A 24,530-nucleotide genomic window follows, 5' to 3' on the forward strand; every position below is an offset into this window, starting at 1 on the left:
GTGTCAGGGCAAACTTTTCTATTTTTGGTGGAGTCCACCAGGAGCAGCCTTGCGCGAGGAGCGCATGGTTAGTATCACGGGGCAATATACAGCCAACGAGACAGTTGGACGGACCTTATGGCCGATGTTCTACAGACAGCTTCCGGATGAATGGATCATACTAGCGAAGGAAGTAGTGCTTACGACCCCGGGGCCATCAAAGAGAACCGAGAGCCCAATCCTCTTCCAATGCAAGACACCAGCCAGTTCATGATACTCCACGGCGAAGGGAGATTTTACTAATAGCTAAGATATGTTATACGGTACTAGTTTGACGATGGGCATAAAATAAATTCTATGTATCTTGGTAGCTTAAAAAGTGCATTTGCTCTCAAAAATAAATCTCTTAAAGGGAAGTTACATGCTTCCGACGAGAAGGTCAAACCCCCTCGGCGAAGCCATCACCTCCAGCCTCTGTATCAATTTTCATCGCGTCCATTAGACCACAAACCTCGAATATTTTCCGGGGTCCTAACCCTTCCGGGATCCCTACAACTCCTTCTGTCATGAGGCGCGTCAGAGCGGACCGAATACCAATATAGGCAGGGGTGATGGAAGCGAAAGAGAAAATCATTATTCTGAATCCCATATCCTCGGCCTCCTTGGTGGTAATCAAAGGGGTGGCGCCGTGTTCGACCATGTTGAGAAGCAGGGGCCAGGGAGCCAGGTCTTGAACTGCCTGACGAGCCTGTTCCTTCGAAGTGAACCCTTCGAGAAGGCCAACATCGGCACCAATATCTCTGGCTGCTTTCAATCGACGAATACACTCTTCGTAGCCATGTTGTTGAAGAGCATCGGTGCGTGCAATGAGGACAATGTCCGAGTGCAGCCGGTCCTTTGTCATCTTGGCAGCACGGATACGCGTAATGTATTCCTCCAGACTGACGACCTTCTTGCCTGCAAGATGTCCGCACCTCTTGTTCTGAATTTGATCCTCTATATGGAATCCAGCGACGCCGGCCTGTATGTATTCCTGGACTGACTTCGAAACAACAAGGGGGCCTAGTTGAGACTTATGAGCTTTCGAACTAATGCAAAGCTTTTAAAGTGGGAAATGAATCTCCCTACATACCTCCATAGCCAGTATCCATATCTGCAATCAGTGGGGGGGCCAAATGGGTCCAGGTTTGCAATCATTTCGGCGTTGGTCTTCATGTCGTGAAGCTGAGCCAACCCGAGATCGGCCATTCCAAGACGTGATGCAGTGGTTCCGGCGCCGGTCTATTCCAGAGGTCAGTCTTTGCGATTTCTCAGCAGGGGGCTTTTGGAGGGGCACTACCATGTAGAGGCCCTTGAAGCCGAGATCCATTGCAATTCTGGCAGAGAGACCATCATAAACACCGGGACAAACAATCAAGTCCTTGGTGTCCTTGAGCATCCGGTGCAACTTGGATGCAGCCGGGATGATATAGAGATTGACAGTAGGCTCCTGCCGATTACCATTGACCTCATAGTATCCATCCTTTTCAACGGTGATAGTGATAGTCATTGTGATGCGAGAAGGCCGGTGGTAGTGTGAACCGGAGACTTTGTAGAGGTAAAAATGTTGTGTTGTACAAGGTGAATCTACGGGTTCGACATCGGCTATTTATATTTTTCGACGAGGACCTTCAGAGCTTGCGAGGACAAACCAAACCAGTACTGTCGGGCCTTTCCACCGAGTACGATTAGAGACTCTATTGCGTGGTTACAGTTGGTGATCATGCATGATCACACAAAGATGACCAAACACGGACGGGCTTGGCATCCTCCAGATGCAACATATCGCCATGCGCCAAGACAGATTACAGCAGCCGATATGTATCATCGGAAGACTTCAATTTTGGGAGGCTTTGTGCCGGCAGAAACCTTGGAAACGACAGCAGAAATATCTCAGGTGGTGACCTAGCCGAGTCCGAGTCAGCATGTATGAGCCCTTCCAAGGTTGTACTAGGCTTCCTTTGGGAGAAAGCACCTGGGCGCCTGGGCAATTGTTGATACTGTCATTACCCGATAACGGGACTTGCTTGGCGAGGGATATTGTGAAATCCACGTCGATCTCCCGGTGAAATTAAAGTTTTGGCAATATAAAATAGCTTGGCTGATGGAATTGCTAGAATTGGAATCACTCCGGGCTTCAGTATGAATTTCATGAATACGAATACGGATATGGATTGCGTTCCCAGCCTGAGGTGGATTCAAGCAAAGGAAATTTAATTGTAGACCGAGTTCAATTGCTTTGATTTGAATTACCTGGGACTAAATAACCTTGATCCGGATTTAGAGTACTGGAGGTTGAATAGAGCTGTCCGAGTCTGAGGTATGTGAAATGCATGTTGGGAGTACCCGAATCACCTCAATTCCCCCAACCCTTGGGAATCGCATGGATCATAGAATCGGATTGCCCCAGTGTATGAATGACGAATGAACTTCTCTACGAGACTGGGCGGAGGGTAATGTGGTCTAGATACTAGCCACCACCAGCTACGAAGTGTGCCAATGACGCGTATCTGCAGCCCTAGGGTCTAGGCATCTGGTACTTTGCAGCTTCTGGGCGAGGTCGTACCGATCCAACGACCAGGCCCAGATGACCCCCCGCCGAGAGATAACCAAGGACCTTGACGCCCCCGCCCCCAATGGGTGTATCCCCTCTTTCTGCACTGACTAAAGGATGCGAAAATGCAAGATAACACCTAGTCAGTTCCGTGGCGCGAACAGCGCGAAGACAGGGTTGTTGAAACAGCGAGACTCATCGCTGCGCCGCGATCTGTGCACCGGAGATAACCCCATACCCAAAGGATTACGGACGCATTGCGCCGATCATGTGTTGAATTGTCCTTGCACGGATGTATGAAGAAAACATAGGACGAGGGCATAGCTTCAACAGGAGACCAACAGTAAGGTAGAGCAGGAGACGAATGATACGACAGAACATGAGACAAAATGTGGGCCGTCAAGAGTAGAGTGTTGGCCCCGCAGGGCTGAAGGGCCAATGCACAAGACTGAAGAATTGCCCCTGGTTCGCCGATTTTGTTCCGTCTTGCGCTAGTTTGTTTAGTGTTGGGAAATCATCGATCCTGCGTTGAGAGATTAGCAGGCAGAGAGAAGCCCGCTATAGGCGCGCATGCGAGCCGCCATTTGGCCTGAAACAAAGAGACATCAAAAGGAGGACTACGATTGAGATGAGTTGGGAATAGGGATTCTGACGATCTTACCTCGAGCAAGATGCAGAAAGAGAAGCGAGTTGGGAGACAATGGGCACAGGTTGTCACACCAGCCCCTCGTGGACATTGTCCGGGTTGTCGCACACACGGTCGACCGAGTCGATCTCGGGGGACAGAGAGGAGCGGCGCCAAGTTGCTCGGCATTGCGACCAATTCCCCCCCGAGCCTTGGCACATCAAGAAGGGAGAGGATGGGCATTTCCGGCGGCCCGAATGCATGAAAGCTCCGCGAAGGTTCAAGAAGCGTGCAAGGCGTGATTGCAGCGGCCCCTCCGCCGCTTATGCAGTTGGATTCCCCGGCGTGCAGAAATCCAGGTTCTGCTATCTCCACCCTCCGAAGGGTGGAGGGGGGGGGCTATAAGTCCCGCCCAAAGACGATGCAACGTGTATATTCAAGACCACGATCAGGAAAGAGGGGAAGAACAAAAGCCCAGTCCTTGGCCAGCTTTGAGGATATCTCTCGTCTCCCTCAGAGATCAGCTTTTTTTCTCTCTCTTCGTCTTCTGCCGCTCTCTTCATGTTTCTGCTGTTCCTCTTGCCGACTCTCCAAAATCGTTTCCTCCAGAGATACTCATCTAATGATGTCGTTACCCACATCTAGCATGGAAGGTGGGAAAAGAGCACCGCCACGCGTAGGCGCCTTTTTCAAAGCGGAAATCGACCCTCGTCATGGAGAGATGATATTGTTTGGGTGTTGTCTATCATCCGGACTGGTCGACAGCACCACGTATAACGGTGTGGTTCAAGTTCCGAGAGTTCTTGCAATTCAACCCTGCTGATGTGGAACAGCCTACAGGACATTTGTGTCGATGCAGACGGGTATGTTCAAGTCACCCTCAGCCTCATCCCATCGGGCAGGCTCGGCTGATGCGAAGATGTTATGAACCAGGGAACACGATCTTTGTCGGGTTGGGAGCCTCTGGACAGGAGGCACGGGCGTATGGGTGGGTAGGGTCCCTCACGGCGATTGGATGTTTCGTGGTGGGGAGTTTTCTGTTTGCACGACTGCATCGCATGCTGGGGGCGCGGCGACGAGGCAGTTTGATGCTGTCGTTTGCAATTCAAGCGGGGCTGATTCTTCTGACGGCGGGACTGGTGCAAGGACAAGTAGTTTCCAGCGTGCTTGCGGGGGGCGGAAATGACTCGGATGCGGCGGGTAGTACTACGCCTCTGTGGAATGAAGAGGTTCCGATTGTGTTGCTGAGTCTGCAGTCGGCGGGACAGATCGTGGCGAGTCGCACGCTGGGATTCAACGAGATCCCGACGGTGGTGATCACAAGCCTTCTGTGTGATCTCATGTCGGATCCAAAGTTATTCCTGTTGCGGAACGAAAAGCGCGATCGACGGGTCATTGCATTTGCGCTCACACTGGTTGGGGCGGTTATTGGTGGATGGATCACCAAAGCGACGCAGCAGATCGGGCCGGTGCTCTGGCTGTCGGCGGGGATCAAATTGGTTCTCGCTGGGGTTTGGGGGTTTTGGACGACGGTATAAGGGGGTGGGGGGTGGTGGTGGTGATATAAAAGGGGAGAGAGAGGAGAGGAGGGGAGAAGTTGAAGGAGAGTTGGAGAGGAAGAGGAGGATTGGGTCTTGGCGGCCATGGCCCATGATCACCTGCCAGTGGATGTCTGGGAGTCCAGAGATATGAGTATAGTACTTTTTATAGTATATATGATCATTATATCAGATGATCCATGGATAATATATTATTTCTTCCTAGTATATAGTAGACTATATATACATATAGTATACTCTACTGTGCCATACTATACTATACTATATTGTATACCTAGGTACTGTATAATACTAGATAGTACTATGTGTATGGACTGTGTGTATTGTGTGCCAGTGTAGTTCACAAGGAAGGCACTCTCCCTCGCACCTTCCGTCTTCACCACCACCACCATCACATGATCCTCACCTCCTCCTTCAACTTCTTCTCTTCTTCTCTTCTTCTTCTACCAGTATCCATCTTATCTCATTTCTTCTCCTCTCTCACCTCCGTCCCCAGTTCACCACGTGTTCAAATTCCCTCGGAACGACCCTCCGACTCGGAATGAATGCGGAATCCTGGCGCGGAATCCTGGCGCCTTCCCCGCAGCATGGCGCCCTCCATATCTGATTGAAAAGCACTAGCAGCTCACGCTCGAGTCGGGGGTCGCAGTTGAGGTCGAGATACCTGGTCTATCTGCTCGATTCAATTCAATTCAATTCAATTCAATTCAATTCAATCGCCATGTCTACTACTACTTCGCTGAACGTGATTGGCGTGCAGGGGCGACAAATTACCGGTACCTTACCTGCCCATCCCCATTCTCCACCAGTGAACGTAGTGTACCCCAATTGCTAATCCATACCTCTACGGAGTACCACATGCATAGTTCCGACCGGTCTCTTCATTCACAATGAATTCCGACCCTCTACCACCGCCCAAACCCTGCTCGTAGAAAACCCCACCACCGGTGAATCCCTGGGAACAATCTCGGCCGCCGGGCCCGACGATATCGACCGCGCCGTTCAGTCTGCCAAAGCGGGTTTCGCAACTTGGAAGTCTGTTTCAGGTCCCGCAAAAGCCCGCCTTTTACTAAAATTGGCCGACCTCATCGAACAGGATGCTCAAATTCTAGCTTCTCTGGAGGCTGTCGACGCCGGCACTCTCTACACCGACTCCATCGGTCTCAACATCCCCCAGGCCGTGGGCTGTCTGCGATATTATGCCGGCTGGGCGGACAAGATGGATGGGAAATCCCTCGAGATGGATGGTGGCATTGCAGTACACCCACCGCGAACCCATCGGGGTGTGTGCTGCCATCGTTCCCTGGAATGCCCCTCTGTAAGCATCGCCTTCTACCGTCCATCTCCGCTTCTCAATCGCATAATGCTGATCTTTTTCAACTAGCATGATTACCATCTGGAAGCTGGCTCCAGCCTTGGCCGCCGGGAACGCTTTGATTATCAAGTCCTCGGAACTATCTCCTCTATATGCCCAAAGGCTAGCGGAACTGGTCAAGCAGGCTGGGATCCCGGCCGGTGTCGTCAACATTGTCACCGGCGAAGGAGCTACCGCAGGCCAGACCCTGTCAGAACATATGGAGGTTCGAAAACTGGCCTTCACGGGTAGCTCGGTCGCCGGTCGGAAGATCATGCAAGCCGCCTCGCGGACCAATTTGAAAAAGGTGAGTTTGGAACTCGGGGGCAAAGGGCCGTCGATTGTCTTCGACGACTGTGACTTGGAGAATGCCTTATTTTGGACCCGAATCGGTATCACGGCAAACAACGGCCAGATTTGTGCGGCCGGGTCCCGCATCTATGTCCAGGAAAGAATTTACGATCGCTTCATCGAGGCGTACAAGCAAGCCGCGGCAAACGCGCCGACGGTGGCCGGTAACCCACTCGAAACGTCAACAACAAAGGGTCCTGTGGTCAGCTGCACCCAGCACCAGAAAATCCTGGATTATATTCGACAGGGGAAACAGTCCGGAGCGAGACTCCTGTTCGGAGGTGAACCAATTGGAAGCAAGGGATATTTCGTTCAAAATACCGCCTTTGCCGATGTACCCGACGATGCTACAATCATGCGCGAGGAGATTTTTGGCCCCGTCGCGGTGAGTGCACTTCCCATTCCCCATGCCCACTGACCTGACCAACGAACCCAATTTTTTGGGAATAGAGCATTGCCAAATTCTCCACCGAGGAAGAGGTCGTCGCCAAAGCCAATGACTCCCTCCATGGCCTGAGTGCCGCGGTCTTCACCAACGACATCAGCCGAGCTCACCGAGTCACCAAATCCCTCGAGTCTGGCCAAGTTACTGTCAATGCGTGGGCGATGCTCAGCCCGAATGTCCCCTTTGGTGGAGTCAAAGAAAGTGGTTTCGGAAGAGACATGGGCGAAGAAGCTCTGGAGGGATGGACCACCGTCAAAGCTGTCAAATATCATATTTTGCCCCGGCTGTAAATCCTAGGATTCCTTCTACTTGTAGTAAATCTGAATAGATACTGCTAGTACCAAAACCCATCGCGAGCTTTAACTGCCAGTATTTCGAGGTTGCAAGTCCTTAAAATATTACACGTTCAAGTTGCTTTTGGTAATCACCTTTTCATTGTTCATAACTACTAGTAAGTTGAACGTGGCGGTATCATCCGTCATGGTATTATTGGTAAGTAACTCCAACTAAGATTTGTCACATGCGCTAGTTATGCTCGAAATGTGCTATTACTACCATCTCGTTTACTGAGAAGTAGCTAGTGAGATAGGATGCATCTTGTTGAAAATATTCGTTGGGTCGTACTGGGCTTTGACCCTCTGTAGACGTGCGAGATTCTCACCATAGATATTCGGCACCACAGAGTCACCCGCTGACAACTTATTGTTAATAGAAAGAAGCGGAGGATTTGCAAATAACCTTGGAAGTCTCAGGAGTAACTTACGTTCAGCGTAGTTAATGTATTGAGGCACGTATTCACCGGTCTCGCGTCCCTTGGCTCGAGCATCCAGTTCACCTGTCCACTTAGCCTGGGCCTCGCGCGCCCACGACCTGTGCTCCAGATCTTTGCTCGCATCCGTCCATCGAAGATAAACGATGCCATTCTGGGTTGAGTTGCGACTAGCAAAGGCAGTAGCAGACAAAGGAACTTCGCAAATCTTGCGCATGTCAATGAACTCGAGGATAATTGCAGAAGCCATCAGATCGGGTTCGCTCTGTAACTTGGCCATGAAATCTTCAAAAACAGACCGGACAAACTTTGGGGCTAGCGGTGGCTCGTAAAAGATCCCCTTGAATGCTTTGCGGTCCCCATATGTGGCCTGGGGGTTTTGCAGGGTGTTGACTGCAGAGTACGGAATCATATCCACAGTATTGAGGACCGGTCCCAGAGCGAGAAATCCGGCGAATTGTGCTTCTCCTTGCTCCTTGGTACCATCATAAAAGCAAATGACAATAATCATCGGTCCAGAGCCATCGGGTGCCTGGGCAAAGATACACATAGCACCGGCGCGGGAGTCTGGTTCTGCCAGGAGGGCATTCAATAATTGGACCACATCCTCCAGCTGATGAGGGGGAAATGCCATCAGTCCAGAATAGACGGGATTTGTTCTTTCATAAGCCTGGTAAGTGAATTCCACCGCCACGCCAAAGTTATAACCCGCGCCTCGCAGACCCCAAAACAACTCCGGGTGTTCGGTCGCAGAAGCCTTGACGAGACTTCCATCTGCAAGAACAACCGTCACAGACAGAAGATTGTCAATCGTCAGCCCAAACTGACCCGATAACCAGCCATATCCAGCACCCAAGGTGAGCCCACCGACGCCGGTATGATTGACGGTTCCTCCCACAGTTACCAGACCATGAATAGCGCCCCCGTCGTCAACTTCCTTCCATGTCGCACCACCCTGCGCCGTAATGGTCTTGCTCGAGCGGTCTACAGTCACCTTGTTCATGCGCGATAGGTCAATCACCAGACCACCGTCACTCGAGCTTGTGCCGGCTGTTGAGTGACCACCGCCCTTGACTGCGATATCGATGTTTTCTTCCCGCGCCCAGATGAGAGCAGCTTGAATGTCTTTCGGATCAATTGGTTGAACCACAACACCCTTTGACGGTGGTGAATAAAGGAGTCAGCTAACCAACATTTTTATCGCATGCATTCCGCGATGATTGCGACTGCTTACTGCACATTTCATCCCCGTGTCCGACCACCGGACCAGACTTTCTTCATACCCATCCGTTCCAGGCACAAAAACGGTCGCTGTGGTCAAGCGAGTACGAAGAGTAGAGATGGAAGAGGCATTGATAGTCGTCATTGTTATTCGATGCAACGTATAAAGGGGTAGAAGGGTGAAGGGTGAAGGGTGAAGGGTTGAAGTGTTGAAGTGCTGAAGTGTGGGGTATTCAGGGCTTCAGATGCGCACTTTAGGCGGGGTAAGGCAACCTCCACTCTTCGAGGTCCGAGTGAAGGGTCAAGAGTTGAAAGTAAACAATGTAACATCGCTTGGATTTTGGCGGAAGCTCAAAACAATGAAACCTGGTGCATGTATTTTAGTTCTAAGTTAGCGACTATAGAATTTCTAGAAAGCGCAGCAACAACGGTGATGTAGATGGCTGAGGTTTTGGATACTGCCTGCATCCGACCTGCCTCGGCATAATACAGGTATATAGTACCAGTATCATCATATTTGGCATCGGTCTCTCAAGAATGTTTCTTTCCTTTTATAATAACTAGGGATTACTTAGTAGCTGTGCCAATATCTTTAACCGAGCGTTCATCAGCTCGGTCTATACCTAGTACCTGATAGTAAACCATATCAACTTGAAGGTACCCGGCCGACTTGAAAATTTTTGGGATATTTAATGGAGCTTAGATTGGGGGTGTGTTTGTCGGCGAACCCCTTACACATCCCTAGATCGAGGTCTTTGACGATCTCAGATTATCAGATTACGGAACGTTCCGAGATGCTATTACGAAGATCACTTATGAGTGCCGCACAATTTCCCAGATGAACAAGAGGAGATACTAGTAATTACCCCATCCATAACAGGGTATAATCTGGGCTGACGTGAGATTTGTGCAATACGAAGACAGTGAAGTCCTCGCATTGAGATGTTGTAGTGACCTCGAGGGCCAAGACGGGCTGTGAGACTGAAGATCCTACAAATCAAACTTTGCTCATGAGGCAATGGAAGACAAGGATAATCACGACCCGGTCAGAAAATTGAGGAACAGGGATATTTGAACGGGCACACTTGTCCACTCTGGTGTGACTACTAACCAAAAGTGAAAATATCTTCCGTTGGCGACACAAGTTCAACAGGCCGAGTCCTCCAATGAGAAAATTCGAAAACGAGAATCGAGTGACCTTGCTTATTAGTTCTTCCGCAGATAACTCCTACGAAATGAAAATACCATTGCTTCGCAAAAAGTCCGATGGCCAGGATGGAAATCACAAAGCTTTTTTCTAGGAACTTGAACGATTCTTGATGCCGAAAAGAATGATAGGGGCTCCCGTGGTCTACGATGTGTTGTTAATGACATGGTACTAAACACCAACACTACAACTATTCTTCCAAAATCTCAACTACCTCATCCCTCACGGGTGACTAGTTCTAACTAAGTACTAAGATTGAGGGGCCGCAGAATATGATGGTATTCCATTGGAAGGTACTCCATTAATCACTGATATAAAGAGAGAATTACCGTGAGTTATGCGTTGTAACGCGTGCCCTTGCACAACGAAAACGCAATTTTGTGGCACTGAAGCTAGACTTGAAGGGCTCTGTGACATTCAGAGAGTTGTTTTGGTGTATCGTTCTCAACAGATGATATACTACTGTATTGATACGGCTTATATGTAAAAGGGAATGTGGTTGAATACCAGGGCACAATTCCCGTTCGCTACAGAATGAGATCAACTAACGAGATTATCTCAAAGTCTGTTTCGAATACCGTTCGAACAGCTCGGGGTACCAGCGACGCCCAACGTCCGGATGACTCAAGATGCGATTTCGCAGATGAGCTTCGCCAAACTAGAAACGGTCAGATAATATCTCCCTCGTCAAAAGGCTTTTCGAATACTTACACACGAATAAAGAGGAGAAAGAAACTCGCTCGGTACATCAATAGCTCGCTTTTTCCGGTCGTCAGATGCTGGGATACGCTGGACAATATGTGCTGCCGACTCCTCCAGCTGGGATAGTGTCAGGTCCAGCCGAACACCTAGGAAGAAGGGAATACTATATCGAGTTTGTGAGGTCGGTGCCTGTATAATCGTGAGCCTTGGGCAACGAGGGGAAATTGGGCTGCCCCTGTGATCTTACAATAACTCGATGAGTGGTGGCCGCGCAAACCCCTCCAGTGATGGCTTCAAATCCCTGCTGAATATTCACTACCAAACTTCCTTCGACGGGCGGCACGTCTATCCATTGCCCATGTTTATTTAAGACCTGAAGCCCACCCGTATTATCCTGCGACAGGAAAGTGAATAATCCGGCGGAATCTTTGTGGGGGCCAACTCCCTGAGAATCCGGCGCCGATGGAGGATACTTGACAAACTTCAATCGACTCATTTTGCCCTTGAAGTTATCAAATGTATCCACGGGAAGAGAGAGACATTCTGCGACCAGATGCACGAAATCCTGGGCTAGCCTATCGATCTGGGAGATGTATTCCTCCACTAGATTCTGAGCTCCCGGACTCTTCGGATACTATACCATGAATTCGTGAGAACTGACTGGTATGCCGACGTATTAAGAGAGCTCTTGAAGGTACATACCTGGTTGGACCCCTCTAGCCTCTGCCAGAACGGATGTTGCTCCGTCCACGTTGGCATACCTGGAGTACCAAAGTCGAATTGCTTGCTCGGTTAGCGAGGAAGGATAAATCCGCCGGTCAAATAATATACACCACTTACCTCGCGAAGATCTGTCTGCGATGCCGTAGTTTCTGCGCCAAGACGGGTGTATCCAAGGAATGAGGCGGAGTGAATCATGTTACAATCCTCTTTGACCTCTGCTGAGAGGTTGAATAGCTGTGGCAGTTGGTCATGGGTGTGGCGGATCAACCCCTATTTCACCGTTAGTCTCAGAGATTGTCTATATTTTCTCTTCATCATACCTCCAGCCCTGTATTGGTTAAGTACAAAAATCCCACAACAAATATCGCATTTCGAAGTTTATCCAGTTCTTCTTGTCGGGTGGTCTTATCTTGTAGGCGAGCATAATCAACCTTGGGCACGGAAGAGAATGTTTCAGCCATACTTTCAAGTTCAAATTGATATCACTTAAGCTCTAATTCAAGACCAGCGCGTATTCCGCGAACGGTTTCGGAAGTGTCAAGGGGATGCATCTGCGGGGCCGAGGTTTGTCCCCGAGGCGCGGGGGAGGACAATATTACTCAGCCTAATGAGAAATGTCGCCATTCCCATCAATATTCTTCCCGTTTCAAATGACTACTTTTAGTTTTCAAAAATTGATAGAACGTTTTGATTTGACCTACTTAGACCTGGCCAGAACATGAACCCAAATTAAATGATGCTCCGCAGCCAGCTTTACTTAGAATCCGCTGAAGCTATCTTGATATACCCTCTGCTATAGAATCCCATAAACCTCTCAAGGCGTCCCTCAAGATTATCACACTACACTGCCTTCATTCTAGCATGATAGCGGGTTGGATTTGTCAAATATTCCAAAACTAGCAAAAAGAAACCGGGCATGTGGTCCGTGGAGGACAGCTCGACAGTAGCCCACATGGGCTTTTCTTCACAACTGAGACATCTGTCTAATTGTTCGTAGACCCAGTAAAAAATTGAGTACTAGCCAGTTCATTACTCATTTGATCTTGATCATTCACGCACCTCCTGAAGGCTGCTAGCGCTCTAGCCACGTTGATCCGGTCCTAGTCAAGCCGGTTCCGGATCCGTGATATCCATCTCGTACTACCATTCCAGTTTTCCAATTAATATACATCTTCATGAAAGAAAGATGAAATATGTCTTGTATGCATTTCAGAGCATAGCTCCACTATTGATGGCGCCGGGGCTGGTGGAACAGCTAGGCAAAACACCCGTGCAATTACCGCTAAAGAATGGTCTCTGGATTGATGGAAATAGTTTCAGCAGAGGACAGCCCCTTTCCCCTTCATATGACCCTGCCAAGTGGTATGTGAGAAGGTGAAACCCTTATGGCCTTGGCGGACTTTAAGCAAACTGGTCCTCATGGCCTGTCAAGTTTATTCGTGGAAGTACTTCAGCGAAAAGCATCGGCAAAACTCGCATCATAGCCACTGAAGAAACAGTTCAAACAAATCCACCAACTGCAATTTTATATCCATGATGGCTGCATCTCTCCGTGGCAGAAGCGGGGAGAGATGTTCATGCCAAGCTGTGGCGCCCAGCGGAACTAAATACATTAGTATCCCTGTAAGGTAGACGCGGCCTCCACAGGAACAACATGACACAAACTTCGTCAGAGAATCAAACCATTAGACTAGTTCATTAATTCATTTGCACAATATATTCGATTCGCCAAGATTGTCCGTTTCCTCAATGAAATGTCCGCCCGGGCTAATGGAAAGGTGTCTTGGCGGAGGGCCCACAGGGCTATTTGCGAGAACTATAAAGTCCTAGATATTTCCATACATCGTTCTACTATATCTCAATACCCTGCAACAATATTTTTACCATCAAACCGAGTCGAGATCTTCACAAAAATGGCTCCTTCCAAGCTGGTCGCTGCTGTGCTTTGTCTGTCCGGACTCGCGCTTGGTGTACCGACATCAAGCAACAACTTTGACAAGCGAGCGAGCGTTAATGATGTGCGTGTCTATTCTCATTGATCTATAGCTCCTCTTATTTACCAGAAGACCCTGGCTAATAAGATATTTAGGCTGCTACCGGCTATGCTAGCCAGAATGGAGGCACCACTGGCGGCGCTGGCGGTACCACCACCACTGTGTCTTCCTACGCTGCTTTCACTGCGGCCGTGTCTGGGGACTCCAAAAAGGTTGTCGTTGTCAGTGGAAAGATTACCAAGACTGCGGATCAGGCTCGTGTAGGCAGCAACACCAGTATCATCGGCAAGGACTCGAATGCAATCCTGTCCGGGTTCGGAGTGTGAGTTTGAGGCTGCCAGCATTGCAAAGGGTGATTTAAACTTACAAATTTCAGGTTGGTCAAGGAAGCTTCCAATGTGGTTATCCGCAATCTGGGAGTCCAGAAGGTCCTTGCCGACAATGGGGATGCTATTGGCGTCCGTGAGTACTTTCATTCAAGTTTATTACCGTTACCACCTCGGCTTGCCCCTTCTGACCCTATTCAGAGAAATCGAACAACGTTTGGATTGACCACTGCGATGTCTCATCCGACATGGACCACGACAAAGACTATTATGATGGTCTGATTGACGTAAGAGCTTCGATTAGTAGCCGTGATTCATAAGCGAAATACTCACTCTATCCAGCTTACCCACGCAGCGGACTATGTCACCGTTTCCAACACCTTCATCCATGACCACTACAAGGCATCCTTGATCGGCCACTCCGATAGCAATGGCGACGAGGATACGGGGCATCTGCGCATCACTCAGAACAACAACTACTGGTACAACATCAACTCCCGCGCGCCCTCTTTCCGCTTTGGTACCGGCCATATCTATAACAGTTACTTCCTGGATGTGAGTGACGGAATCAACACTCGTCAGGGTGCCCAGCTGCTTGTCGAGTCAAATGCTTTCTCGGGAAGCAAGAAGCCCTTGTATTCCACTGATGGTGGTTACGCGGTGGCCAATGATAACGACTTTGGTACTGGCGCGAACACTGCGCCGGCGGGAACACTCAAATCCGTGCCATACAGCTACAATCTCCTTGGTTCAAGCAAGGTCAAAAGCGCAGTTGTTGGAACTGCTGGACAGACTTTGTCCTTTTAGTTGAGGGTTATGAAGCTCGGCTGATCATTTCACTCGGGTCGATATTTTGAATAGGTTGTATCTAGCGAGAAATGAAACGCATTTTCATGTCTCCGGAAAGAAGTGCTATCCTAACATATCATACGATCGAGAATTATGTACCCGATTTCAGTAGTAAGGAATCATGTCATGTCATACATGACTAGTAACTAAGAAAATTCATTGCAGGATACCAGACCGAAAAATCACTCATCACGCCATCCCTTGTAGTCCCAACGCCGTAAGCGATCAATTAGATGCAATACTCCTTCTTTTATTTTGTTTCATGCCGTATGCTCCTTCAGAAATGAATTTAGAGATACTAAATCCTCACTAGGGGCAGGTGTAGGAATTGTGATCTTTGCTGCGTCAAACTCCCACGCAGCTTCGCGCTTGTCACGGTTACTGCGTAAATAGAACGGCATCAGCCACTCCTTAAGGCGACCCTCTAGCATACCCATATCACGATTGCGATCCCACATACGGTGGGACTCTTTGAAGGCATTTTCGATGGTATCGCGGCGCATACTCTCATACGCATCAAACACTTCGGACAGTGGTTCAGACCGGTAACGGACTAGGATACGAGCAAAGAGAATTGCATCGTCCAGCGCGTAGGCGGCGGATTCGTCCCTTGGGGGCATCTAGAAAAAATATATTAATATGTGAACAAAATAGAGAGTTGGAATGAGCCATACCGCATGTGCTGCATCGCCCAGCAGAATCACACGATTTGTGGACCATCTCCCGCCTGGTGGCACTTGATGAACAGGGTAAAGCATCCAGTCTGCTTCACTGTTGACTATCTCCCGAATGCAAGGTATCGCAGTCTTGGAGAAACGATCTTGGACCTCGCGACGAAGTGCACACTTGATTCTATGTTGCGTTGCCCAGTCTGCCCGGGTTCCATCCGATAGTAACTCAAGTCATCTTGGCTAAATTGCACAGTGGCAGCGGCGAAGATTTGTTCGCGGTCGCGATCGCAATAGCTGGTCAGCATTGATCCATGTCGCGATATGTTGAGGGCCGATGAGCGGAAATGAATTCGCGAAGAAATACTGTCTGTTGGCACGGTCGCCTGTAAAAACGATATACCAGTATATTCGGATGGACTGCCAGGATCGACCCAGGATGTGCGAACCGCAGAATGAACTCCATCGCAGCCGATTACCAAGTCACCGACAGCCTTAGTACCATCTTTGAAGTGAACAACAGCGTTGCTCTCAGTTTCTTCGCCTCCGACAACCTTTTTCCCAAAGATCAATTCGATGTTCGGGGTTCGTTCCGCCAGTGTCAGCATCGCCATGGAGAGCACAATGCGCATCACCCGGCGACCTTTAAATCCTCCATAACCATTTCCGTGATGGTCAACAAATCCAATTGAACCAATTGAGCGACCAGATCGTATGGAGTAAAGTGAAATGGCATCAACTTCTGCTCCCCTTCGGAGCCCATGCGGTCCAGCTCCTCTAGGACCCCGAGTTGGGCAAGGTGACGTTGCGCGACAGGTGTGAGATTGATCGCCCCCCCCCTGATGTCGATAAGATATCATGTCGCTCGTATATTTTTATTTTGAGGTCGGGCACATAGGGAGAAACTTCGTGGGATAGAGCGAGAGCACAGGCGATTCCTGCAATGCCGGCACCGACTATAATGATATCCCGGGGCAGATGAATAGTATCCATCGCGAGGTAAAAGCGAAAATCGTAGCAAGCCGTAAATTCCTTAAATTGCTGGGCCACTCTCTTGAGAACACAATATCACCTGGGCTAATTGGGGAATGTCAGCTTGAAAACACGATCCACTTTGATTACTCGGCTGACTCGGGCTCTGCTTTGCAGGGGATTTAGCGCCGTCGAAGAAATCTCTTCTGCAGGGAAGGGTCGAAGACTTCCGCGACCAATTATCAACGCCCCTACAACTACATACTCGTACTAGTAAATAGATGAACCATCACGCCAGGAAGGATTCTAGGTTCCCTCGGCCGGGTAAGGCGATCCTTCGGCATTTTCCCAGATAAAAAGGGTACGTAGCCATGGAACCGGTGTGGAGCCGTCTGAATGGATGATTCTAGGGCGCGGATTCTCGCGTTTCTCCGCAGATGATAATGACAGTCAGAAATAAATAAGCAAAGAAAGTGATAAATCACAAATCTTTGGCATCAGACCGCCAATTCGTTTCGTCCAGACCCTTGGCTTTTTACGGATGAGGGTGTAGATGGCACTGGTTTGACTTTTGGTGGCGACTCTCTTGACAGAAGCGGGAGTCTCGATAAAGCATAAGGAAGCAAAAGGACTGGAGGGAAGACTTCCGAGTTGCCGAAGTTTCTCGATCATTACTAGTATTAGGTCGCACTAATGCATGGAGAGCTGTTCCGAGGCTTGCCAGTACTAATGACTGATTAATTAACGTTCTCGGTCCGTAACCTGCCGCTGCGTGGATATTCCCCCTGTTCCCCGTTCCACTAGTTCCACTTATTTGCTCCAACAAAGGGAGCAACACCCGCGATGCGAATTTATTTGCAAGGTTATTGGGCAGTACGAGTATATGTATGTATCTATTGTTTTATCTCGCCCCAGACCCCCCCTTTCCATGAAAGAAATGTCAATTAGCAGAGCAGGAAATCGACTAGTTCTTTCTTTTCTCTTTTTTTTTTGGCTTGCCGAGAACCTATGAACGCTCGCTCGAGATACATAACGCGCCAGGATTTAGCAGAGGAATAAGGGGAGGGGGAGACAGACAAAAGAGTTATGGAGTTCATATCCTATCATTTGCATTCCGTACAAGTTTGGGTATTACACGTACTAGTATGCCAATTTCGGGTTCGTGCAGCTTGAAACAAGGAACAAAATTTTCTGTCCCCTTCCATTGGCCTCGTAACTTAACCGAGTGGACCTGATTAGTATGTATACTCGTACTATACTACAAGTAGGCAGATGCATGCACCCGGAGCTTTTTTCCTTATGATGCCTAGCCCAATACTACCAGACAGTGCATCAGACGTTTAATATAAGATGCAGCCTGCCGTGCGACATGCTCACCTGGGCACTCTTCAGCCCCGCACGAGCCGTTGGAGCACAGACGATCCCAAGCTCAAAAAACCTAGTGCAACCTTGCGAGGGCGCAAATAGCATAAATCCCAGATGTTGACCATTAGCGCTAGGGCCCTTATCAAAGATAAATAGAAGCTCGTAGCGAGCCTACTGTGCAGCTCATCTCGTAATATTCTACTATCCCAGTGAGAAAGCCCGCCACCAGTTACCGCGAACCATCATGCTGCCAACTTGTGTCCAACTCAGACAGACTTAGGCCGGTGGCCCTCATATATACTTCATTGTCTTTTCCGACACGATATTATTACCTGCATTAGCAGTATGAATCTGTCGGATCAGCCAGCGATGCTTGCCAGAGCTTTCAGAGAGTCCAACCCTTCGCATACGTGCCGCCGCCTCCTCATCCCAACCCCATCTGAAAAGGGGCTCAGAATCTCGATGCCAGCAATTGGGGCTGCGTAGATTACAGGATGATAGGGAATTTTTTGTTCGATTACCAGGGCAATTCTTTGTCGATAAGGACTCCCGTGGACTGCAACAGAGTTGCAACTGCAATATGGCCGACGTATTCCTATACGTTTCCTCGTCCAATGGACAGGTGCACTAAGGGCCATTCTGGGACTTTGGACAGCAGCAAAAGTAATTCCAGTGGGAACTTTGAAAGGTGACCGCAATAGAAGGGTTGTTTCGAAGCTCATTGAAATGATTTAATATCAAAACTCACTGCCGATTCCGCATATTCAACGACACCTGGTCGAAGGAACCCGATATGTCTGGATTACTGTCCCATTCAGCTTGGATAAATTCAGTCACATATGCTACTCTTGAACGGAGTTTGTGACTGAAAGAAAGCGTTGTCTCCTCGTTGGTACTCCCTTCAACAAATTGCGGCGATCAAGCCATGAGGCAAAATATAAGAGATGTTTTTGTATTCAATTTAGATACGATCGGAAACAGGGGTAATTGAGAAGGAAAGCAAGGCTTTCTGCCATCAGCGCTAGGCTGATTCTTTGAGAGATGAACATTTCAAGACAGACAATTCTCGAGTATGGGAGGGGAACTAGAATCGATGAACTGATGAGGAACCATCCCATGTATACTGGTATATTTACCTCTTAGAACTGCTCTTGCACTCAGGACCCCGAGGTCCTTATACCCGGCGGCAAGCAGAATGTACTGGTTACCGCCATGACATAAAATCGCGATGGTCTCTATTGGTAGCCCGCGCGATTCCCTAATTGAATTAAAAGCCAATTGATTTGCCCTTTCCGTCCAATGGGGGCATCTATTGAGATCTACAAGCTGATGTATTCGACATAATATCGTGAAATTTTCGTGGATCAGCCCGCTTCAGTCTTGGTTCTGCAGATAAAGCATCACCGATTGGGGTAGATTGTACTGTCTGTATTGTGATCCGGGAAGAACTTTGTCCTAGGAAAGGGAAAGTAGATAAACTAGATTAAAGGTTGAATTGCGTCAATTTGGGACGTATAGTCTCATGTTATCGTCACAAATATCATCACGCTCAATAATTAAGATTCATACAGGACTGAAAAAGAACTGTTTCCCCAATGTGTTTTCCATTATGCCAAGGTCTCTTGGTGGCATGAAATGCGCCACTCCCCGTCTGATGCTTGACTCCATGTTGTCGATGATGTGGCTTTATATTGTTTGTGTCCTCTAACCGCGTGAATCTTACAGGTCACAACACCGGCCATGAGATCAATGATGATAGTTCGCACTTCATCCAGTTGATATCCGTCGAACCGATGAAAAGGTGGTTTCAAAGCATCTCTGAACTGTTCATCATCCTCGAGTGTAATGATTCCCATCTTGGGGAACATCAAGTTGGCGTCTTCGTTGCATAGCTTTCGAACGGCCGGGGCAGGGTCGGCTGAGGTGAGCGCCGTCCAGAGCGCACGCTCCTTGTTGTAAAGATCCTCGCGGATTCGGTCGTGGATCCCTGGCATTTTGACGATAGGGAGATGAGGGGTAGTAGAAGAAAGAGAGAGTGCGTGTGTGTGCCTGCTCTATACTATAAATAGCCGGGCAATCTTTGGCCGTTAGTGGATGTAGCGATATACAAAATACTAGCTGTGCGAGCAAGAAAACTCACCGTTTGAAACAATCGAGATGACACCGTGAGTGCAGTTGGTTTCTTCTAGTTCTCTCTCTCTGCGAGAGGGGTCGGACGACGATTTTAATGAATACTAAGCAAGTTTCCCAGGGTTGGCCTGCCACAGCGTCGAGATAGATTAAAATGACGTCAGGAGATGACGTTGGGGCGAATCCGCTGATCAGCGCATGGTCTCCTGTCAAAGTTGGTAGGATTTATTTATGGAGTCTGGGGTGTGCGACTGTTGGACTGCCAGAGGAAGCCTTGACATGCGTCATGCCCCACGCCAATTCCCCATGTGCCACGGTGGCTTGAGCCCGCGCGTCATCGGATGTGCTGCTGTTGCGGTACCAACTTGATTGGCCAGATTCCACCGTTAGAGTGGATGCTGGGTCGGGCCTGGGTATCGTCAGCGAGAGAATGCGAATGCAAACGCGGTACGCAAATAAATAAAAATATTTCAAGGTTATACTAGTAGTCGATTGAAGTTCAGCGGGGATCTCTACTGCCTGGAACTTGAAGCCATAACCCCTACTAGTAGTACATCTCTGCCAGGAATATAACTGTTTCCTCCATATTTCTGGACAGTCACTATCAACCTTGGAACCTTATGCCAGTGATCATCACAGATCTCGAAATATATTTTTGGCAAACAGTAGAGTTGCAGATTGCAGATTGGCTGTGGGTCATCGCCGACTCGCCAGCAGATTTTCACTTTCAGTTTGACTTGAACTTCTTAATTAACACCGCCAGGTGACCAGAGTACTAATTCTACTAAAATTATTAGAGTCTGCCAAACTTTTCCTCGGAGGAGAAAGAAGAATAGGAACAGGAAACATGACAGGTAGGGGTTTTCCCCCTGAAGACGATAACCATTAATTGATACTACTATCCCACCAATTGTCATTGGAACACTGAGACTGACAATCGCGCGATAAGCCACTGTTTAGCAGCGATAGGCAACGCTTATTTGGCCATCTGGAACAGTTCCCCTGGTGAGCGACGGTCCTCGTCCAATCCGGTTCGCAACCCTATCAGAAAAGTGCTTTCTTCGGGTGGCCGAGTCCACTGAGCTGGGCCGACGCCAATCGGAGGTCCAGGAGCGCCATCGGGCCCTAAATCTCGTCAACGGGATCGTTGCTGATCGCTGCTAGATATGGATTGATATCCACCTTGTTCGGAAAAATAATGGATGCTATCGCGCGAAAATCGAGAGAAGCCGCGAAGAATCTGCGAATGAAACAAAGCTTAGCTGCTACTTGCTACAGCATTTAAACGACAAAGGTTGCCGTCGAGCAAAAACTCTTCAATTGGGTTTTCCGTGATATTTACTGACAAACACCGCTCGCTTCATCGTCATGTTCTCCTGTCGGACTCTGATCGCGTCGCTCCTCGGAGCCTGCGCGTTCGCAGCCACTGCCTCGGCTTCAAGCGCACAGGCCGAGAAGATTGCGCCCAAGGTGTTCATCATTTCTATGGTACACATGTTCTCCTTTCCAAACGATGAAAATGGTTCTCTTGCTCACTTCTTCTCTTAGTTTGAGCCCGAAGCTGAAGCTTGGTGGAATGTCCCTGAATTCAACCTATTGGCCCACAACATCACCGTCCCTGGCCTGTCCTCAATCTACCCCGATGTACAATGCACTGATGACTACGAGGTCTGCCAATTGATCACTGGCGAGGCAGAGATCAATGCAGCTACAACGGTCACTGCGGTTGCCTTCTCTTCTCTGTTCGACCTGACCCAGACATACTTTTTGATTGCTGGCATCGCTGGTGTGAACCCCAAACGAGTCACCACAGGCTCCGCAACCTTTGCCCGATATGCAGTTCAGGTTGCCCTTCAGTACGAGATCGATATTCGGGAGCTGCCCCACAACTATTCTACTGGATACATTCCCTATGGTTCCAGATACCCCAATCAGTACCCAAGTACCATCTACGGTACTGAGGTCTTTGAAGTGAACGACAACCTTCGCAAAATTGCTGCTGGCTTCGCCCGTCGTGCGAACCTATCAGATTCAGACACTGCCAAGGCCTACCGAGCCCACTATAAGACCCCAAGCGGGCTCTATAAGGCAGCGACCCTGCCCCCGAGCATCGTTGAGTGCGATACAGCAACCTCGGATGTTTACTACAGCGGTAACCTTCTGGCGACCGCATTCGATAACACCACCAAGTTGTTCACCAATGGCACTGGAGAGTACTGTTCCAGTGCCCAGGAGGATAACGCTACCCTTGAGGTTCTCTTGCGGTCCTCGTCTCACAAGCTCACTGACTTTGCTCGTATCATCGTCATGCGAACTGCATCTGACTTTGATCGACCCTACCCCGGAGCTTCGGCCCTTTACAATCTGGTTGACTCCGACCAAGGTGGATTTGAGCCCGCGCTCAAGAACCTCTATATTGCCGGTATTGAAGTCGTTCAGGGTATTCGCAAAGGATGGAATTCGACCTTTTCCGCCGGCGTGAAGCCCAGCAATTACATCGGTGACATCTTTGGCACCCTTGGAGGCACTCCAGATTTCGGCCCTGGCGTTTCCCAGTCACTGGAGGAGAGCGGTGCTTACAAGAAACGCAGTCTGAACCGTCTCGCTCGCCGTGGATAAGTCAAATTTGAAATGTACCAAGTACTTAAAGAAGATGGATGGCATAGTCCGAGTCGGTCCCTTCAACATCGTCTCATGTACATCGTCAACGAATTGATTCGTTTGTATCCATAATTCCAACCAATACATACTATTCATATCCACCTTTGCTCACAAGAGAAATTCAGATAGAAAATAATCAGCAATCGCCTGATATCCCGCTTCGTTGGGGTGGAGATGGTCTCCTGAGTCAAATTTGCCCAAAAGCACAGATTGATTCTGCGGATCGTGTACAGCACGGTCAAAATCGAGCACAAAGTCAAATATTCCACTATTCCTGATAAAATGATTGATTCTTTGTCGGGTTTTTTCCCGTTCCGGATCCGAGTATGGCTGAGTGTAATTCGAGCTTGCCGGTGTCCCGAAAGGTGTAATTGTGGCTCCGCCAAATAATATACCGGCTGCTTGAACTCTGCTTGCAATCTGCTGGAAGGCCATGATCAGTTGGTCCCCAATCTCAGTTTGGGAGTTGATATCCGGGCCTGCAACGCCAATATCATTAACACCCTCGAATATCATCGCATATTTAATCCCAGGCTGTGCCAATACATCTCGGTCGATACGACTGATAGCATTAGGTCCCAAGCCATCATGCAAGATGCGGTTTCCACCTGCTGCCTGGTTAAGAATCGCAATTTTCGCTTTAGCCTTGCCCTGATTTAATTTCTTCTGCAACAGATCTGGCCACCTGGTTCGTCAAATAAGTACCACATTTCGCCAAGGCTTTGTATCAACAGCAGAATTCAAGAAGTCACCCTTACCGATTGTTGGCATTTGTTGTGCTTCCTCGGCCATCTGTAATACTATCGCCAACTATGGCAAAGGAGCTAGACTGCTCATTCAAAAGCCCCTCGACTGCACTGATGAAGTACCTGTGACTGGCGTTCAATACCTCTCCACATAAGATTCAGAAATCACATCACCTACCAATGTTCGGTACTTTGTACAGAGTTGTTGGTTAAGTTTTTCTCCCCAACTTGGTCGTCGATACTCATGAACGACGTAGTCCTGCTGCCAGGGTGACCCGTTATAGCAAATCCGTCTTGTCCATGCTCCAAGAAAAGATCGATCATTAGCACCGATTGGGCCTGAACCGGAAATTCAATTGGGTCCGTAAAAGCCAGACCGCCGTTGGGGATAGAAATACCCTCCTTTCCACTGAATTGCAATTTTTGCGTAGATCCCGACTGTAGTTCACTGGTTCCGGCTTGACCTTCGAATGTTCGACTCACAGCCGCACTGGTGATGTTGAGATTATTGACCCCAAACGCGTTAGAAAACCCCAGACGAATTTTGTTTGCCTCTAGGCCAACTTGAACAGTCTGACGAAGAGTACTGTTATAAAACACCCCACTAGAGCCATTCTATACGCATGGTTAGAACTAACAACAGTGTTCTTTATCGTCTGCGTGACATACAAAAGGCGGTGGTGGGAGGTTTGCGGGTTCGACAAGTTGAGGCATTGTTGCCCAGATTCCGACCCAATGATCGTTCAAGTTTTTATTCGAACGACCAAATTGTTGGAGACTTGGTAATGAATCCACTCTATTGGCCATGAGACCAAGAGCCACCAACAGGTATCTCCAATACATTGCCATCATCGTCGAGAAGTGGGCCGGGCTACCTTGAATGCTTGAACCTAGCTTAATTGTTCTTATTGTTCTTATTGTTCTTATTGTTCTTATTGTTCTTATTATTCATTCTTCTTAATATTCGCCCCGTTACAGCCAAGCCTTATATCTCGAATTTGTCCCATATATCGGCTAAAATGGGTAAAATGGTAGTATTTTTGCCGCATTTCTGTTGTTTAGTTTGCGGGGAAACCCCTCTTTACGGAGTATTTCCTGGGGAATTCCCTGTAAGAACCCCTCTTCATGTTGAATAGACTGGATTACATCAGAGTTATCTCTCTATTTTAGATACTCTGTACTGAGTGTCTCATTGTTCCATCCTTGACGATCCTTGTAAATAACCTTACCATGCATGGGACGTAATGCGGGTAACTATAGGCCGTCCCTCGACTATGTCGATACCCTAGAT

At 48.7% G+C, this 24,530-nt stretch overlaps 10 protein-coding genes across 10 annotated transcripts; 4 read left to right on the forward strand and 6 right to left on the reverse strand.

Annotated features, from left to right (window-relative positions):
- Positions 1-418: 418 nt before the first annotated feature.
- Positions 419-1,528, reverse strand: N7509_003062 (isocitrate lyase/PEP mutase family protein; the record flags this gene model as incomplete). The annotated part of the gene is made up of 3 exons (XM_056627699.1): positions 419-1,067; positions 1,112-1,260; positions 1,319-1,528. 3 exons carry the CDS (start codon positions 1,526-1,528, stop codon positions 419-421), a joined length of 1,008 nt encoding a protein of 335 aa, XP_056490433.1.
- A 2,294-nt stretch (positions 1,529-3,822) lies between these two features.
- Positions 3,823-4,735, forward strand: N7509_003063 (YoaK family protein; the record flags this gene model as incomplete). Its single annotated transcript, XM_056627700.1, has 3 exons — positions 3,823-3,976; positions 4,031-4,060; positions 4,131-4,735. The coding sequence occupies 3 exons, from the start codon at positions 3,823-3,825 to the stop codon at positions 4,733-4,735; spliced, it is 789 nt and encodes a 262-aa protein (XP_056490434.1).
- Positions 4,736-5,477: 742 nt separating this feature from the next.
- N7509_003064 (putative aldehyde dehydrogenase) lies at positions 5,478-7,196 on the forward strand (the record flags this gene model as incomplete). Its single annotated transcript, XM_056627701.1, has 4 exons — positions 5,478-5,532; positions 5,623-6,074; positions 6,160-6,846; positions 6,912-7,196. 4 exons carry the CDS (start codon positions 5,478-5,480, stop codon positions 7,194-7,196), a joined length of 1,479 nt encoding a protein of 492 aa, XP_056490435.1.
- Positions 7,197-7,469: 273 nt separating this feature from the next.
- Positions 7,470-9,041, reverse strand: N7509_003065 (FAD-binding oxidoreductase; the record flags this gene model as incomplete). The annotated part of the gene is made up of 3 exons (XM_056627702.1): positions 7,470-7,597; positions 7,670-8,831; positions 8,910-9,041. 3 exons carry the CDS (start codon positions 9,039-9,041, stop codon positions 7,470-7,472), a joined length of 1,422 nt encoding a protein of 473 aa, XP_056490436.1.
- Positions 9,042-10,656: 1,615 nt separating this feature from the next.
- N7509_003066 (isopenicillin N synthase family dioxygenase) lies at positions 10,657-11,989 on the reverse strand (the record flags this gene model as incomplete). Its single annotated transcript, XM_056627703.1, has 6 exons — positions 10,657-10,761; positions 10,815-10,994; positions 11,053-11,439; positions 11,508-11,588; positions 11,646-11,798; positions 11,849-11,989. 6 exons carry the CDS (start codon positions 11,987-11,989, stop codon positions 10,657-10,659), a joined length of 1,047 nt encoding a protein of 348 aa, XP_056490437.1.
- Positions 11,990-13,441: 1,452 nt separating this feature from the next.
- N7509_003067 (pectate lyase family protein) lies at positions 13,442-14,655 on the forward strand (the record flags this gene model as incomplete). Its single annotated transcript, XM_056627704.1, has 5 exons — positions 13,442-13,546; positions 13,618-13,844; positions 13,899-13,984; positions 14,050-14,135; positions 14,191-14,655. 5 exons carry the CDS (start codon positions 13,442-13,444, stop codon positions 14,653-14,655), a joined length of 969 nt encoding a protein of 322 aa, XP_056490438.1.
- A 302-nt stretch (positions 14,656-14,957) lies between these two features.
- N7509_003068 (FAD-dependent oxidoreductase) lies at positions 14,958-15,979 on the reverse strand (the record flags this gene model as incomplete). Its single annotated transcript, XM_056627705.1, has 3 exons — positions 14,958-15,317; positions 15,372-15,568; positions 15,595-15,979. The coding sequence occupies 3 exons, from the start codon at positions 15,977-15,979 to the stop codon at positions 14,958-14,960; spliced, it is 942 nt and encodes a 313-aa protein (XP_056490439.1).
- A 3,330-nt stretch (positions 15,980-19,309) lies between these two features.
- N7509_003069 (nuclear transport factor 2 family protein) lies at positions 19,310-19,696 on the reverse strand (the record flags this gene model as incomplete). The annotated part of the gene is made up of 1 exon (XM_056627706.1): positions 19,310-19,696. The coding sequence occupies one exon, from the start codon at positions 19,694-19,696 to the stop codon at positions 19,310-19,312; it is 387 nt and encodes a 128-aa protein (XP_056490440.1).
- Positions 19,697-21,200: 1,504 nt separating this feature from the next.
- Positions 21,201-22,451, forward strand: N7509_003070 (purine-nucleoside phosphorylase; the record flags this gene model as incomplete). Its single annotated transcript, XM_056627707.1, has 2 exons — positions 21,201-21,320; positions 21,381-22,451. The coding sequence occupies 2 exons, from the start codon at positions 21,201-21,203 to the stop codon at positions 22,449-22,451; spliced, it is 1,191 nt and encodes a 396-aa protein (XP_056490441.1).
- A 156-nt stretch (positions 22,452-22,607) lies between these two features.
- Positions 22,608-24,091, reverse strand: N7509_003071 (SGNH/GDSL hydrolase family protein; the record flags this gene model as incomplete). The annotated part of the gene is made up of 4 exons (XM_056627708.1): positions 22,608-23,178; positions 23,252-23,362; positions 23,418-23,854; positions 23,909-24,091. Coding segments are annotated over 4 exons (1,302 nt in total), but the record flags the coding sequence as incomplete, so codon positions are not given.
- Positions 24,092-24,530: the final 439 nt, after the last annotated feature.

This window comes from Penicillium cosmopolitanum (genome assembly GCF_028827165.1).
Source record: "Penicillium cosmopolitanum strain IBT 29677 chromosome Unknown utg000005l:1.0-4006212.0:1.0-4009387.0, whole genome shotgun sequence".
Classification (NCBI taxonomy): Eukaryota; Fungi; Ascomycota; class Eurotiomycetes; order Eurotiales; family Aspergillaceae; genus Penicillium; species Penicillium cosmopolitanum.